The sequence below is a fragment of the Phytophthora infestans genome, genomic scaffold (genome assembly GCF_000142945.1).
Source record: "Phytophthora infestans T30-4 supercont1.110 genomic scaffold, whole genome shotgun sequence".
Lineage (NCBI taxonomy): Eukaryota > Oomycota > Peronosporomycetes > Peronosporales > Peronosporaceae > Phytophthora > Phytophthora infestans.
In genome coordinates this window covers 63,070-81,928 of record NW_003303649.1, presented here as the reverse complement: position 1 = coordinate 81,928, position 18,859 = coordinate 63,070, and the positions used below count along the sequence as shown (strand labels likewise).

Here is an 18,859-nt window from a genome sequence, read left to right as displayed (position 1 = left end):
GTAGCACAGTAGGCACAATATTCAACACATTGCCGAGAATTTTTCGATAATCGCGTTTTGCACTTCAACTTCCTCATTTCTGCACATAGACACCTTCGATCGAGAGCCAGAGCTCCCAGCCTGCAACCGCCTGCACCCGCTCGGCTGGAGACCACAACTCCAGCTGAGGAAACGCTGCCGCGACGATGGTTTGGTTCTCCACGACACCGCGTTCCAAATTCACACGCACTTCCATGAACGCACCGTTGGGTTCCGACTTGAGTGTCACGACGCTTCGGAAGGCGGTCAGTCGAGTTTGCACTCCGCCTTGAGCTATCCCTGTTGGCCACCAGTAAAACTCCACGCAAATGCAATTGATTGTTGGTTCCTGTCGCTCCAGGCGATACGCTACGTAGTCGCCTCCAAAGCAAGACGAAACTCCGCCAATCAAACTTGTCAAGCCGTTAAAAGCAATTGGAGCCACACGCACTCGGCTATCACAAATAAGCCGCAACCATGCGTTGTCTCGTGACAGCACTGACGGCTCCGCTTGGACCTACACAAGACACGGCGTTAGGGTCTATACTCGGAGTAAGACATGACTTAAAACTCGTCCAACTACGCACATAAAGCGTGTGCAGCGGATCCCCAGCGGCCGCTAGCTTCAGATGCAGTAGTTGTGATAGTGCTAGGCATGATGTCCACATTGATGGTACGTCCTGGTTTGTTGGCCCTCCTGCTTGCATATAATTGTCATCGCTTCTCGCTTGTGCCACGTAAGATGACATTGAAAGGCTATCAGGCTGCAGCAACCAGTCTGCTGTCCATTGACTCGCACCTTGCATGGGTCCCCACCCCAAATACTGCTCTCTCTAATGTTAATGCACAGAGATACGTGAGAATCCCTGCACTTTTGATAAGGTCCTTTAAAGAACGCACCAGATAGCCTTCTCGTACTTGCGCTACGAAGCTCTGCCACCCCACGAGATTGCAACGTGGGATAACAGAGTCATACGCGTCAGAGGTTGCAGAAATATTTTCCTTGCTATCTTCGAGCACTATCGTGGGTCGCTGAAGCATGGCCCTCAATCCAACGCGCAGAGACTCCAGTTCTGGGTCACTGTAGACGACGCCCAGCACGGCATCGCTCAATGCCCGTACACTATGGATCGTCGTCTGAGTCGCCCGCGGCGTCTGCAGGAAACGATCCATGGCACCCCAGCATCGCCCAACACACTCGAAGTACGCTTCACGGAGTTCTTTTCCCTCATCGACAACACCAGAACCGCTGGAGTTGACGTTCTCCAGCAGCAACGGGTGGCATGCAGCCAGCAAATTTTGCACTACTTCAATGTTATCAGGTGAAAAAGCCCAAACACAAACTTCAGCCAACACAAGCAGCAACTGATCGCGCTCGGTTGTGCAGCGAGACACAGTCAGGTCTTGGGATCCTCCGCTCTTAGCCATGGACAGCAACAGCCCTGCAAGATGCGCGGCCTCACCCGATGCATATTGCCAGTGTTGTGAAATCGCAATCGTGAATGCAGCTTCCATGCTAGCCGCATTTCCGAATTTGCTCGTCGCGATGTGGGACACGAAGAAGTGGACAATTGCCAGATCAGTAACCTGCTGCAACTCGCGCTGATGGGTATCGAACTGTTGCTGCTGCTGCTTGAATCGTCGAAGAGCGATATCCCCGTGTCTAACTGGGTCGGTTGTTGACGGTTGCATCCATACTGGCCCAGACACTTTACCTTCGGAATCTGAGCTTCGACGTTCTAGCGATTGTTCATCGCAGATTTCGTCTTCTCCATCGTCCCTGCTCGCGTCACGCCAAAGCAGTTGGTCATTTCTGCGTCGGATGCTGTCAAAAACGAGTCGCGGTCCCTGGGTTTGAATCTGACTGTGCAGTGATGACCCTGACAGCGATGCATCTTCTGGCGTTAAAAGTCGGAATCGAAGACCTTCACGCTCCTGCAACTGCCGATACCGATCAAATGTGCTTCGAGTATCGTTGCTCACTTGGTTCTCGTCCTGGTCACCCCGTAAGCGCAATGGTTCGTCTGACGAGCCACCACGTGGGTCATGTTGATGTTGATGTTGGTTGTACTCTTGAAAAGCTCTTGAGATTTGGTGCTGCACAAGACTTCGCAGCCTGGAGTCAACGGGGTGGGCCGTGTCTGTCGCGTAGTGCGGCACCATCGATGCAGTTGCATCCGTGCGAGGGCCTGCAAGACCCGTGGAAGCATCCAGCGGTGCGCGACGATACGAGACCACTGTAAATGGCGGAGACGTCACTACGCAGAGCAACTCGAGTGCTCCGTCTCTTGCCTGATCCTGTTGGACGGTTCCTTGCAGGGCTAGAATCGATTCCGGCGTCCGAGTCTGGTAGAAGACGTAGGCTTTCAGCACATGCTTCGTCGCTCGCTGCACCTTATTGGCTCCACTTCCCCAGTGGTAATACCATTTGGCGTATGCCTGGCCATTTAACACGAATGCAGCTGTCTCGGGGTATGTGTTATCCGGAGAGTTCGTTGGTGGCAACGGAGGTTGCAGTTGTTGCGAGTGCTGGTGTCTGGCTGCTGTCTGATGTACGCCCTCGATCCACGGACCCTCTGGATTTGCTTCACTCTGAGAGACACTACGCAGGTACCGCAGCGAGTACGTAGTAGTACTGAGAGGTTGACCGTCGACCTCAAAGTGCGCAAAGACGAAAACGTTCGAGATGTCAAATGGTGCGAAACTTCCGCTGTCCTCCTGGTCATCCGTCTCATTATTAAAACGCAACAGCACCTCGAGCGACGACCCGCAATAGCTCCTGTTTACATGCTGCGGGCAGCAGTGAGGAAAGCACCTGAAGAAGAACGAATGAGCGATCGTTATTCACCCTGGATTAAATCTTCTTGAGGTTTCAAAGAGAGACGCACCGCAATATCTGTTTGTCGTTTTTAGTTTTTAGTTAAAAGTAGACGACAATCGAGTATTTTCAATGTAAGCCAAAGGGAGAACAAGTGAGAATTCCAAATCCACAGCAGTTCAATGCGAGATAACACTAGATTAAAGCTGTTCCGCAGTCGCGCGTTGCTCACACCTTTGTGCCGCGGTTCCGGTTGCTCCTGAGAATAACGTCACAACAGAGCAGAAAACACGATCCGGTCAGACACCGAAAAAAACTCAAGTAACGGACCAAAGCAGCCGCTAACAGACAACCAGTATGCGCATACGTGCACCAACGTCGGTGCGCATGCGGCCTCGGAAGATCAGCTGGTGGCGCTGACGGCGTCCCTGAAAGTATTTCGGCGCAACGCCCCCAGCTGATAGACGTGTGCAGTAGTCACTCACCGCTTGTATTCCTCCTCGAAGAGCCGAGGGTGCGGGCAGTGCGAGCGCATGAAGACACCGGTGCACGCGGGCAGCGTGTTCGTCATGTTGCTACAGTACCGTCACCTCTTGTCTGCTGTTTGGGTAATGAACGGTGTGAGTGGCTGACCCGCGAGAGCCGCGAGGGAGACGGGCCGCGGTTGGGAGTCGCGTTTTCAGTTGCGAAAGTCTCACTTTCTCTCGGGGTTCGTACAGTATTATTATCCGGGAAAGCCGTGGGACAACCACCACAGCGATGCCGAACTAGCCTTTATTCTTTCACCACACCCAGTCGGCTGCTATATGATACTATTTGCGTGCCTGCTTCCAACACTTTAGTGTAACAGCAAGAACACCATGAGGCTCATGATGAGCAGCGCGGATGAGGTCGGACTCTGCGGCTCCCGCGGTAGTATCGGTGTCTGCAATCCAGGCAGTCGGACTGTCGGCCGTCGGCAAACCCCCAAGGTCTCGTTTTGCGGGTCCCACACAACGACTCCATCTCGACTCGACATCCAATTCAAACGAAATCTGTTTGCAGCGGCTACCGAAGTCAACGCTGGGTATTAATAGTGGAAACGAGGCTGCTCACTTACCTAAGTGCAGGCGACTGCAACGTGCGTGCCACAGTGCGTCCGACTGCAAATGGATAGTCGGAGTGCAAAAACGAGAGGCTGCTTACTGTATGCTGTTCACGCTCTCGTAACCAGCGCAGCTTGTTCATCCACGAAAAGAGAGATCCGGCACTGCAAGTACTATTAATATTATAGAATAATACTTGTACTAGTAGTATTTAATGACAAGGAGACCTACATGACTCGTAATTAGCGCAACGAGCACCAGAACACGCTTACCACTCAACTGTCTAAAAATTCTGGACCAAAACTGAGATCTGAGAGTCGTTCAAGCTGAGTGATTCTAGACACAATTCGCTGCACTTGAGCTTCAAAACATTGCACTGAGCAGCAACTAGTTTGTCCGTGACGAAAACTGGTCTTGCTCTCGTGATAACCGTACTATATTCACGATGATAACCAAACGTATTAGCGAACTCACCCAAATAAAAGCTCCCTTTCAAATTAATTAAAATGATCATTTCAAACCCCTTTGATATTTTTAAGACTTGTGGAAGTATTGTTTTTAAAAAAAAACTGAGACCGCGCAAAACAAAATGACACTTACGAACCTAAGTACGAATCGCGATTTAAGCCATCTCTTGGACCCTTAAAAGGTACAGAATGCTTAAATCTGAAGAAGTTGTGCTCGCACAAAAATATTATCTCCATTTATGGGCCCTCGAAATGACGATACATTTAGGAGTGTTGTGAGCTCAATATTTTTTTACTTAAAAAAATCAAGTGTTATTTAAAAGCCCTTGTTAAAAGCAATTGAATAAGGGTATTAATAGTTTTACAGTTTTTTCGATGGAAGTTTACGCCAAATGTTACAGTTCCGGTTATGTGCGAAATCAATTGGCCAACTTTAAGCTCGATTATCTCGACAACTCTAAATGGTTCGTAAGTATCATTCCCCAAAATTTGTATGACAATGTGGGACACACAAGTGTTTGCGTTAGACAGAAGGTCTGACATTTTCTAAGATCTCAATTCTCTCCCCTGTTTTGTTTTGTAGTACACTAACAGCAAATCGCAATTCGCCCCGAAGAAGTCAGACCGCATGTCGAGCCGGAAATGGAAGGCTACGATTGGCAAACGTTAAAGCAAACAGGTCGCGATATCCGCGATAACACAGTGACTGCACGCTCAAGAGCCACTTATCAGAACTCTTACAGTCGTTTTCTGGCGTGGGTTACCCGCCACAAACCGCATCTCGCACCCAGGCCCCTTCTCGAGGGCCTTGGTGATATCACGGAGTGCTCGCTGCAACAACTACGCTCTTGTATCAAAGAATTTGTTTTTCAGAGCCGCAGTATTCCCCCACTGGACTTTGCGGCATTAGACGCATCTGACTTTGTTACATGGCTTGTGACGCTAGCGCGAAAGGATGGCAGTACCCTAAGCTACTCCGCTCTGAACATGCATCGGACAGGGCTGTTTAACTTGTTTCGTAACTACGGCCACACCAAGCCCAAGCGCTTAGAGTCAGAGCTCACAAACCACTTCAAAGGGCTCAAGCATAAACTTGCGAAGGACGCAGCTAATGGTGAGACCTCCGTCATGACTGGTAAGGATCCGCTCATGTTTGATCTGTACTCCTTCCTGTGCAAAAAAAAGCTCACTCATGCAGGCAAGGAGATGGCTTTTGCTACACATACATGATAATTGCTTGGAATCTCATGTGCCGCTCCTCCAACGCATTTAAAATACGCCATTCACATATGGAGTGGAGAGGCGATGCGCTACAGATTTACTTCGCTCATATGAAGAACGACCAAGGTGGTAAATAACTGCGTGACTCTCGTCATATCTACGCCAACCCGCTACAGCCAAGTATTGGTCCTATTCCTCGCTTTAGGACTATATTGGTCGGTTCAAATTTTGACGTAGTGACCTACTTTTCCCCGGCAGCAGCCAGTACGAGCGCTTTAGAAAGTGTTGGCTGCGTCTATTGGACACGAGGATGTAGCCACCGAATTGCAGCGTCAGAGTCTTAACGCCACCGAACTGGGGACTCACTCAATGCGAAAAGGCTCAGCCACGTTCTGCTCTTCAGGGTCAACTGCACGCCCACCGTCTACTGCCCTCCATTTGCTGGTCGCTCGGAGGGTACAGAACACATATCTTCGCTACGAGGCTGCTGACGACATGCACGTGGGTCGTACAGCTGCAGATCTTCCTACTTAAAGCTACAAGCTCTCGACCTTAGCTCCACATTTCGATTCACGCGACGAGGGTGCTGAGATCGGGATGAAAATGATGTTTCGAGCCCTACCTAAAAGCTCGAGTACATCGCGGAGTACTGATTAGCATCGTTGGTCTACCATTCGTCATTCCTGAACGATACTCTCTCTCCACAGCACCACATTTTTGAGACGCCTATTTTTCCAAGATGGAGATCTACTATCAGGCCTGACAGACCGAATTAGGACATGTGATGGGTGCACTGAAGCTCGTATTCGCCCAACAGAAGTACCACCCCATGTCTCGATACTGTGTGAAATGAAAGGTCTGAAGGACGGGCGGCTTGACGCGCTAGCAAAAACCTGAAGCTACGCGAGTTGATACTGTGCAGGACATTATATCTGAGCTGGAGAAACGTGCTATCGGTACCGGTACTGTTACATACGACGGTTTTCATGATGCAATTAGAGCGTGTCTTCACGATACTGGCGTTGACGATTTTGTAGAGAAGCTAACAAGCGGACATGATCCTGTCGTCGACAGTGCCACTGAAGATAGCAGTCGCCATCTCTATCACTACTGCGAGGGAAAATTTCGTCGTGTACCCGCTGATTTTACTGTCCCCGATTGCTCCGTTCGTTATGTACCCGCTGATTTTACTGTCACCGATAGCTCAGTTCGTCATGTATGGGTGCTTTGGATGTGTGGTAACAAGGCTAAGCAGGTACCGTCGCTTCGCTTACCTGACGGCCGCGATATGCCAAGCAGGATGATTCAAAAGCGTCTGAGTCAGCTCCGTTACCTGATGCTCAAGATTGAGAGCAATGCTGCATCGAAAGTTCTGCTCAGTCGCAGCCATACCATCGATGGCGCTACTCAGGTGCTTAACCAGCGTCGCTGTTGACGAAACTACTGAGAAGTCACGCAAACGACGTCGCGGGCAGCTCAGTTGGGCGACAGTAGAAAAACTGCTAAGAAAGAAAGCAAAAACAACAGCTCGTTAACGTCACACACCAAAGAGAGCGATGTTGCACACCACTTCTCTTTTGTACCCATCTATTCAGCGTTTGTACCCACCTCTCCAATTTAATACAAATTCATTTGTCTGACACTTGTCTAACGAGTTCCGTCTAGGTATCATTTTGTTTTGCGCGGTCTCAGGGAGATAAGAAAAACTCAAAACTCTTTCAATATTAAGGTAAGCTGCCAGTTTAAGTCCGTGACAGAAGGTTGAGTTTGAGAGCGCGTAAATTGCCATCGGAATCGAAAGCGATCATTTTACAAACACGTCTGTAACCATCAGGATTTCAACATTGTCTTGTGGTGCGAAGCAACGCGAACGAGCTATTTTTAGTTTGTAGTAGCGGCCTAAAGTTTGGGCCCATTTTGCAGATGTGCCAGCTTAAGTCCAAAGTTGACTTGAGTTTAGTAAAGACGACGACGTTTTACGCACGATCTCAAACGTACACTGGAATTTCTGCAAATTTCGATTTTAGCCTTATAAAATGATAATCACGAGTACGATCAAAGAATGGAGTGTATTAAAAAAAACATCTACAACCTTACGACATACATAACTGTTTCGGCTTCGCTGCTTTGTTGGGCCGACACTTCTGCATTCAGCTCCAGCTCATACCCCTGGTCCTGGGTCTGTACGCGCTGGTGGTCGTGCTCCTGCTCCTGCTTCTGCTCCTCGAGGTACTATCCTCTCGACGGTTTTTTTTGTAGCTCTCCTACTCTTCGCTGTGTATCGTTTTTGGCTCTGGGTCATTGGCTCGGAGTGTTGGTCCGGTTGCTGGAGCATCTCGCGTGCTAGCAGTCTACCTGCTACTGTCTTTGTTTTTCGTTTTCTACTCTGCTTGCGTTGACGAGCAGATAGCAGTAAGATGTCGTGACACTGTTTCCTTGTATCTTAATCAGGAAGCTGTTTTAAGGCTGGCAGAAACACCGTTGTGTTGGTAGTTGTGGAGTTTCTCGTGCATTTTTACAAGATTCAACGGGAAAATCCCACAGCTCCGAAAGGCAGAAGAAATATCTTGCTCGAAGTTGCAACTTGTCCATGCTAATGTAGCCATTTGAAGAGCTTTTTCCTGCTGATAGTATTAGTTCCGCTCGCACAAACCACCGCGTCGATGAGATCGCGAAATGTGTTCTAAATGAAAAAAAAACGCAACATCTAACGGATGCAGTAAGTGTGTGCCGTTTGCAGGGAGGCACACCAGTTTGACAAGCATCCGATCAGCGGCTATGACGATTTCGTCAGTAATATGAGATGTGCAGCCATCCATGACGAGAGCTAGTGACGTTTTGACACAGAAAAAGCGAAGAAATTAATCCATTTAGCAAAAAGAGACGCTGTCATAAATCCCTTTGTAGCAGTAGTAACTGCTGCCTCAGGAACACTGCACAGTTTGCGGACTTCCGTTTCCACTCGTTCGCTAGGTAATATGAACTACGGTGGCACGACAAACCCACTAGCGCTGCCACACGCCACGATAGAGAGATGGAAGCTTGTCGTGGAATCAGCCTGCCAAACGCTTTTCGACCCTTTAAGAGCTACCACATCAGTTCTTTTACGGGAGCTCTCAAATGCAGTTTCTTCAGTATTGTAGATGCGGCTTCCACCACCTATTTTCTTTCACAATGACCTTTGCCAACGACCTAAAAAGTGCAGCCACCTCCAATTCAGTCACATTATTGCGAACCTTTGACACTGACTGAGAAGTCCGAGATCTTAAGTCAGGATAACGGTCCTTGAATCGGCGATACCATCCCTCGACTACTAATTGATCATTAGCCAACTTAGAAATCTGCTGGGCTTTCCGTATGATATCTTTCCTTCCAACAGGAGCCCCATCAACCTGCTGGCCAACGCACCATTCATGCATATTGGTTTCAGCTTCCCTGGATAGAGCAGGCGCTGGCCCACGTCGTTTTCTAAACGAGTAAGGCTCGTCATTCCCCACTTCACGCCATTTTTTGTCTTCATCAACCCATCGACGCAAGTTTCGGACAGGAATGCCAGTTTGCCTCCCTATGCCGTCAATGTCGCCTCCTTCTCGAATTGACTTTACGAAGTCCATCTTCTCCTTGCTGTAAGTCTTGCGGCACTTCATGGTTGGAAGCGGTTGGAAGCGAGATCGAAACTGGGAGGTATAAGTAGAATCGTCTGCCTTTCTGATTATAGACAATCCACTGCATCTGTACTGCTATTGGTAGGTCTTAATCTGATTCGATTGACTTAAACTGGCAGTTTACCTTATCGGAAAAGTTTTGAGTTTTTATCGTCTACTACATGTTTTTAAAGTGTTCAACTCATAATTTCCCTGAATGCTGGAGTTAGAACCCACTCAAGTAGGGTATACGGCGACTTTAGTACAATCTGGGTCGTTTCAAAATAGCAGCCAAAAACTTAAAATCCGGTATGCGTAGAATACCCTGACGGCTATTTTTTAACATGTCCTGAATGCACTTACTGTGGGTCGAAGTACGCCGACATTAGAATAAATCTGCTGCTTCTAGCAAAACAGAGAGCAGCTAGAATCTAATCAGACTCGTTTAAGTCTCTCAACTGACGTGTATTGGCCCAAAAAAACGGTCCAGTTCCGACAGGGTTTTCGGGATAACGGCGTCGGAATTATGTTATGATAACGAATAAAATCTTAAAACACTTGGGACATCATGCTTAAACTCAAGTTTGGAGCAGTTGATGTTAGCTTTCTGTAGAGCAATCTGTATCCCTAACATATTCCTCGTTGCTGCCTAGATAGTAGACCTAAAGACACAATAAAAACGGCCCGGCATGTCTTACCAGCTTGTTGAAGTAACCTCTAAACAGTATGATTTTCTTGAAAGAATCTCTTTTCACTAAGATATTATAATGAAATGTAGGAGGTCCTACTTAAGCCGTTATGACTGGCTTAGACTATACTAGCACTAATGACTGGTGTGCAGCTACTAGTGGCTTCCTAAGACTAATAAAGTGCTCACTTCGTCTTTTAACGCCAATACGTAGCTTCTTCTTCTATCTTCTTCTTCTCTACCTCAAGCCTCGGGCGACAACTTCCCTAGCCTCATCGGCGCCGAGAACTTCGATGTCTGGAAGACCCGTGTGTGCGCAGCACTAGATGGCAAGCATCTACTCGGCTACGTGAAGCAGCTTGACTACAATGGTGCGTCTGAAGACGAGAGTGAAGACAGCGGCAGCGATATGTCTAACGCCAACGATGAACCGCATGCCAACGCTACTAAGAACGTTGAAATCGACTCCAACACTGTGGACTACGACGAGAGCGACGACGAGCTCAAGCCGCCCTCGATCTCGGATGAAGACTCTGGTGCCAGCTCCAATACGTCAATCAAGAGAAAGGACCTCCCGGTTGCTCGACTATTTAACCAGCGCGAGGCTCGCCGTGCACGCAAACGAGCCAAGAAAGAGAAGCCCCAGTCTCTTAGCCAGCGCGAACGCTGTCGACAAGAAGCCAGAACCAAAGCCTTCTTGATGAAAACGATGGACAACATGCACGCGCGGCTGGTCAAGAATCTCACGACATCCTACACGATATTCAACTACATTTGCCAGACGTACGAGGCAGCCGCCTTTGATGGTGATCCGTACTTCACTCAACACTACTTAATGAAAATCAAGTATGAGGAAGGCTCCGACTTAACCGAGTTCTTTCTCAAGCTTGAGAACGCGATGAAAGCAGTGTCAGAAGCCACCGAATAGGTGATGACCGAGGGACAGAAGTATATCTACCTGTTGCACTCGATACTTAAGTCGTGGAAGGACACATCTGGAAGGGCCAGCGGAAGTATATCCCGTTTGAAGACCTTAAACAGAGCATGATGTCAAGGTTCGCGATCTTCAAGCTTAAGAGCGCTACACCTTGGCCAAGGGCACATCATATACCTTTGCAATCAAGGGTGAGAGAGCTCTAGTGACTATCGGACCTCCTGTGTCACACGCTCAAGGCCGTAACAACGCCAATGTCTGCTCCTACCGTGATCGCCCACGCCACAGCATTCGTCAATGCCGAGGCCTCCAAAAGATCGGCGAGATGGACGAGTAAAGGCTGAGATAGTGCATCCTGCTCACTTCGTCTTCAAGGGTAACTCGAAACGCGATCACCCGTACCAGGACTCGAGCGAAGGTGGCAATGGACGACATGGCAAGAATAACAACAACCGCGAATTCAAGGGCGACAGCGGTAGTGGCGAGGACAAGCATGGAAATGGCGACAAACAACGCGGCCAAGATCGCGACAAGGACCGCTATCTTGAGTCAGACAATGACGAGAAAGAAGACAACGACAGTGATTCTGGAACAGCCGCAATGTAGCTCGCCAAGGACGTCGTGACACCGGTCTCATCGCTGTTGCTACCACAGTCAATCTCCCATTTAGCCTCACCGCTCAAGCCAAGGTAGAACCCGACCCCACCTGGACAATCGACTCTGGCTGCACTCGCCACGTCACCCATGAATCGCAGTGGCTCACCGACATCACGTCCAGTGGTGGCTCAACTACGGTTGGTGGTAATAACTAAATCCCCATCGAAGCATTGAACGGGTCGTTCTGGAAGTCACTGACTCCAAGGGCACTATGCAGAAGCTTATTCTTCATGGCGTTCTGTATGCTCCCCAGCTCCAATTCAGGCTGCTATCAATTCCAGCGTCTGTGAAGCACGACGACTTTTGCTTTTTCAACTTTGACCGCAAACAGTGCCATATGCAAACTGACCAGCGCTTCAAGATCAAAGCGCTTATGGCTACCAACACGGATCTGTATCAGCTCCAAGCCAAACCAGCGGCATCTCCAGCGGCTTTTATTGCCTCAGGTAAGCAACGTTACTTTCTGCTCTTCCATAAACGCCTTGGACACCCTAGCGTTCGTGTCTTGAATGACCTATCTAGGAGCCAAGCCATACATGGACTCGATAGATCTATACCTCTAGGTCCAAAGACAGATTTCTTTTGTGTTGCCTGCACGTTAGCGAAGTCACACCGCTCCTCATTCTACTCTAATAGAGCTGTACAACGTGCTACATCACCTTTGTCAAAACTCCATTAAGATATCTATGATCCACTACCTGTGCCTAGCTTACTGGTTGTCGTTACTTCTTGATCTTCATCGCTGACTTTTCTCGATTCATGTTCACTTACGCAATTAAGAACCGTAGCGAGTTGTATGACTGCTACGAAGACTTCAAAAAGAAAGCCCTGAATATTTCAGACAAGATATATCTGTCATTGAGTACACGCTCATTGTCGAAGACAATGCAAACCAGGGCAATGTGGTGAAGTGCTTTCTCAGAAATGAGAGACGGGATCTGACAAGGAGTCATTATCACAGATTAGTGACAACACCCGATGGTTAGGGTGGGTCTGGATTGCCCAGCATGGATCCATGCTGCTCGAAGTAAATTGGGCAGAGGTAAAGTGGTACCCTATATGGGTCGACGATGAATCTGAGGATAATGGTGGCTCAGAGTATGACGAACGAAAGAGGAACATGGTTGGCGACGGTACAGCGGAGATCGACCCAAGGGAAACTCATATCCACTCTCACCCAATTACACCGAGGGACTTGGGATATACCATATGCTTGTGGATCGAGCGGGGATCCTATCGAAGATAGGCGGTAGATGTCATCTGGAGGTGGATCTGATATCAACAACAAAAGAGAAGGCAAGATCCACCGTTATGTGCCTCAGATCTTACTTAGCCAAGTCCGGATCTAAGGGATTGAGGATCCCACACCGAGTGACCTGGATCCAGGATATGGAGATGGCGGATGCAGCGGATCTCGAGCTTTCGTGGAGTGATGGAGACCGCAGACATTCGTAAGACGATGTTGGAAGATTAGAGGGCTCAGATCCATGATGTGTGTACACTTGTAGTAAGGTGAATCAAAGTGACCTGGATCCAGAACAGTGTACCCATAATATGGCGACCTCATTATGATTACGCCATGGATCCGGTGGTTCTGCTGCTGATACAGCTGGGGTGATGGGCCAAGGAGAGAAAGGACATGCAACCGAGCCTGGTAGGGGATTTAGCAGGTAAAAGACATAGAAGGTAGAAATTCAGGCAGGTATAGGCTTAATTATGATTCAGACCTCAATTTGCACAGTATCACGCAAGTGCCTTTCTGCCCTCAAGAATTGGAACTACATTGGTCGTACGAGCTCGGTGAAGGTTGGAAGCTGCGAAACTAGCGTTCGTAGCGATAACTGGATAATACATTGGTCAGATCCTACCACCTAGTGAGCTTTCCTTTACACGTGCAGATCCGAAAGGTTGACCGGATTTACTACTTGGCCGAGTATACCTAAGAGGCTCTCAACTCTCAAGCTCCCGCTACAGGAGGCGGCAGGTACGACGCAAAGGAAAACAAAGGCAAGGGAACACACCCGCAAGGCAACTACCAAGCTCGAATATTCGCTTGGGATCCAGAAACAACTACGGACGCAGAGTAAAGATCTTACCACTACTGCTTCACCCCAACCCCACGCCTCGCCAAGACACTCAAGCTTCACCACTCGAACTCTCCGGAAGTTACCGAGAGAGCAAGATCCCGCCCTACCGACGGGTACACAAGGTGAGGAAAGTTCAGCAGATCACGGATCATCGGGGGACCCCCTCCGTTAGTCGGTGTCTGGGCGCTGTTGGTAAGTTGGATCCAGCAATCTCGCAGATTTTGCTAATCCTGCTACACCACAGCAACTTTGAGATCCAGCGGCTTCAAGCAGACAACGCTAAAGAGCACGAGAAGCTTAGCCGCATCATATTTAAAAAAGTATGGAGATCAAGCCCAATTTCCCAATGCATACACAACTCAACAAATGGAGTTGCAGAACACCGTATGCCTACTATCATGGAGCGTGCCCGATCCCTTTTAGTTGACGGCAAGCTACCTAAGCAGTTATGGCTCGAGTGTGTCTGTCATGTGACCACTCTCATCAATATGACTCCTAGCTCCAAGACGGATTGACAAACCCCGTACGAGCTTTGACACAACCGTATTCCATCCATGCAGTACATCAAAGTATTCAGATGTAGCAGATACGTCCATATCATGGAGTAATACTGAGACAAACTCGACGCTAGAGCCCGTTTGTGTATGTATCTTGGTGCTCCTGGCCATAAGAAAGGCCACCGTCTGATGGGCATCGAAACTCATGCAATTATCTACAGTCGTGATGTAGTCTTTAAAGAGGACGAATTCCCCCCTCTTACTGGCCTAACGTCTACCACAGAGCCCACACAGCACACGAATAGGCAGCAATCTACCGCTGCAACCGTAGCACTGGAGCCTGAACATGTGTTAGAGCCAGTGACAACACCGTCATCTACCTCAGGCCCTGCAATGACAACAGCGCCAAGCCCAGTGAGCCAACGTGTACTGCCCTCACTGAGGGAGGCTATTGATCGAACAGCCATGCATTATTCTTTTCGAACGGAGACGGACTCTGATCCTCCGCACCATTCGACTTCTAAGCGACCCGCCTCTCTGCGGAAACCATCGATAGCTCTGAGGAATCCAATGACGTAGCCCTCAACTCCGGGGAAGACATACACGAACAGGAGCAACGTCAGCATTTATTGTACACATTACTAGCTATTCAGAATGTGTCGGAGCCCACTAGTATCGGGAAGCAATGAAGTCTTCCCGCGCTAACCAGTGGCTTAATGCAGCTAAATCGGATTACAAGTCCCTCATGGACAAACACACTTGAGTTTTCGTATCCACTCCTAAAGGAAGGAACATTTTAAGTAGCCGATGGATCTTTGTTGTGAAATATACCGGCACTGGCGAAATCGACCGCTTTAAAGCGCGTCTTGTGACCAAAGGATTCCTTCAGGAACATGGCATCGACTACAACGAGATATTCTCTCCTATCATCAGAATGGAGGTACTTAGGCTACTTCTTACTGTTGCTCGACTTTGAAGCTCACCATATGGATGTAAGAACAGCATTCCGGAATGGCTATTTGGAAGGGGGGGTCTACATGGCTCAACCGGAAGGTTTCAAAATCCCGGGCAAGGAGCACCTAGTGTGTAAACCTCTTAAGAGCTTATACGGGCTGAAGAAAGCGCCCCGTGTCTGGTACCAAACCCTGACTGCCTTCCTAGAGAGACTTATATTCCTGAAACTTATTAAAGTTCGATGTGTCTTTTGACACACGATTGGTGACATCGCCTGTTACATTGCAATGTACGTCGATGACTTACTGATCATTGCACCAACACCAGCACTCGTCAATGAGCTCAAATCGGCCCTGAAAATGCGATTTTCCATTTCAGATTTAGGGGTGGTGAGGTACGTACTCGGCTGGTCCATTCAACGTGACCGTACAAATCGAACGATATTTATCAACCAGCACAAGTACACTACGAAGGTCGTTGGCCGCTTCAGCGACTACATTCCGTACCCTATTGTAACACCAGCAGAACGAAATGCCGAACTCTTCGTAAGCAACCAGCCTAGCAGTGCGCAAGAGAAAAATGCGATGAAACCGATTCCGTATCGCCAAGCTGTAGGCAGTATCATGTACTTAATGGTCGGCACTCGACCCGACATGGCATTTTACATGTGAGAGATCAGCCAATTCCTAGCGAATCCAGGTATGGATCACTGGAAAGCAGTCATCCGTGGTCTAAAGTATCTATCCGGAACGAAAGAATACGGTCTTCTTCTGGGAGGCTCGACCGATATTACATCGGAAAACCTAGCCGATCAACTGATTGTCTACAGTGACTCTGACTACGCCAACTGCCCTGGCACAAGACGTTCCGTCGGAGGATACGTGACAACGCTAACAATCAGTCCTATGTCATGGCTTTCGCAAAAGCATCATACTGTAGTTCTCTCTACAACAGAGGCAGAGTATAGCCCTATGTCACTGCATGCAAGAGATGATTTTCCTCAACATCTCCTCAAAGAACTTGGCTTTACTACAACGTAGGCTAATACTATAATCGAGGGTAATCAGAGCTGCATCAAAATCTGCTACAACCCCGTACTTTACGGACGATCAAAACATATACACGTTCGATACTGTTTCGTACAAGAAAAAGTAGAGCGGCATAAATTCAACGTCACCTACTACAATACGAAAGCGATAATAGCTGACATCTTTACTAAAGATTTCACCAGAGGACTTCACGTGGGGAGGACTTAAAGAAGGTGACGTCGTGGGAGGTTGCTCCTTTCTATTGCGTCGCCTACGTGATGCTGGCCGTGACTACGTTTACGGAGTCAGTGCTTTGGATAATTTCGCGGTTCGTGGTCGACGTGATGTCCGTGTGCTAAACGAGATCATGCTCAAGAATGGTGTCTACGTTGCTGCTGCTTACAATCATAAAAACGTTGGGCATGCTTTCATTCTCACAGTCCAAGGCAATCAACAGCTTATCAACGGTTTGGAGGACGGTAAGCCTGTTGAGTCAGCAGAGGATTGGATTGATTTCGATGCATTTGTTCGTCCGTTTATTGTCTGCAAGCAGTCAGTAGGATTTCCGCGGGTTTGTATAACTGATAATGAGCTTTCCCAGCAAATTTGTTGTTATGCATGGATTATTACTTATAAACGCTTGTGTCTAGATAATTCGGTACTTGACCAGGGAAACCTCAACGAGGAAAAACCTTGTGCGAACAAAACGATAAAACTCAGCGGGAAAAAATCTAAAAACAATGCAGAATATAGACACGCTTCATGCGCTTGTTTATCAGTGTAATCTTAAACTGAGTGCTCCACAAAGTCGTCAATGTCCTTCTTTGTCACGATATTCGGACGAGCGGTTAATTCCGCTGCACGTTTCAACGCGTGGAAAATGCAGAGTCCTTCCATGTCTGCACCGATATCATTCTTACCCAAACTCATCAGCTGGCCAGAATTGAGCGAAGGTCTTGACTTCAGAAGCTTTCGACCTGTCCACCAACTCGATCTCTTCCGGAAATTATCGGCAAGCAGGTGAACACGGGGTTCCCACGTCCTCTGGTAGTACCGCCGTTTCTGTAGAAAGGGTGAACCCATAGCACTTGGTATTTGTATTCCAGTAGCGTGTCACCTCGCCTGTCATAGTTCGAGCGACATGCCACGTCTCTTTGGTTGATGCCTAGTTTGCGGTGACAGTCAATTTTGACCGCTCGTAGTTCTTGCCATAGATACGCCAGTACATCTCACAGTCGCTGTCACAATCAGCATTTGTGTCACTAGACACATAGTCAGTGTCAGAATTTGTCGATTTTGTGGTCTCAGTGTAACAAATGGAAAAATCATTATATTCCCCCCATTTTAGTGACAAATGGTGGAGTGGTGGCCACGTGTGCTCGAGAAGTATCCTCCTCCTCCAGCGTGGCGATGAGAACTGGCGCACGCTGCAGTGCTGTCCGTGGTGCCCGCTTCTTCTTCTCCCTCAAAGAAGCGCTCTTTGCAGCTGAAAAGGGCTCGGTGCCCACCGATACAGCCTCTGCCGATGCTAACATAGCGATTAAATCTTCTGGCACAGCTTTAGAAGCTGGTCGCTCAGTCTCAGGGACTGCTTCAGCCCCTGAAACGGCCTGATAAGTTGTAGTGCACGATGCGACCGTCGCCGTGTGCGTGGCAGCAGCTCGAGCAACCGCTCGTGCCATCTTTTGAGCGCGCAGTCGCTTTGCTGTTGTGTTTTTCTTCTTTCTCTTCTTCATGCGCGAGGGAGTCTGCTTCGTAGCAGCGGCAGGTTCAGACGGCACGTTGGGCTCCATCCTTGAGTTCCTACCAGGCGTGTCGCTTATCGTCCTTCTTCCCTAGCAGAAAACGGCAGGGCAAAGTCGGATCGGCTTGCTTAAGTGATTTTTTTGGCGGCGTTTAAAGGACTGAGGAAATATCATTTAAGAAAGTGTTACCTCTGTTATAACGTATAATTGTCAGTTTGATAAAACATATTCAGAGGCAGGGAGGTTGTTGAAGTAGCCTCTAAACAGTATGATTACCTTAAAAGAATCTTTCTAAGATATAATAATGAGATTTAGGAGGTCCTGCTAAAGCCGTTATAGCTGGCTTAAACTATACTAACGACTAGTGTGCAGCTACTAGTGGCTTCCTAAGACTAATAAAGTGCCCACTTCGTCTTTTGACGCCTACAAGTAACTTCTTCTTCTATCTTCTTCTTCTCTACCTGCCTACCGAGCCATACTGCTAAGTCGATTGTGGCATGCCTGGCTAAAAATCTGCAAATCCAGAACCAAAGCTAAGCTGATATGCTACTTTGCTGAAATAGGACGCGACGAAATGCTAAAATAGTACATCCCAAACAGGATTAATTATACAGTATTGCGTGCGCGTTGCCCGTTTACCGGTACTTGCTGTCAACAAATGGAATGCTCGACAAGAAGCAGAAGACGGAAACTTAGCGAGTCTTGGTCGTGGTTCCGAAATGGATGCGAGATGTATTGCCCGATGCATAAGCTACCACAGCCAATATGATTGGACAGCGTAACAAGACGTATGTTGATGGAGATCTGCCGCGTGCTATAAGCATGTGGTCGCATTACACGGCTGCCTGTGCATCATGGGCATGGCCGGTTTAAAGAAGCGGCAAGAGGCTTGCCGGGGACACCGCCGGCAACTCGTGGAGTGTCAAAGGCTAAAATGTAAGTTGGTAAAGACCTACAGCAGCTCCTGCTCGCGTCGTTTGTCTTCAATACTATTGCTGGCATCGGTGGGGTGGTGC

At 48.4% G+C, this 18,859-nt stretch overlaps 1 protein-coding gene across 1 annotated transcript; it reads right to left on the bottom strand.

Annotated features, from left to right (window-relative positions):
* Positions 1–73: 73 nt before the first annotated feature.
* Positions 74–3,407, bottom strand: PITG_19840 (uncharacterized protein; the record flags this gene model as incomplete). The annotated part of the gene is made up of 3 exons (XM_002896006.1): positions 74–535; positions 919–2,797; positions 3,322–3,407. 3 exons carry the CDS (start codon positions 3,405–3,407, stop codon positions 74–76), a joined length of 2,427 nt encoding a protein of 808 aa, XP_002896052.1.
* Between the last annotated feature and the right edge of the window lie 15,452 nt (positions 3,408–18,859).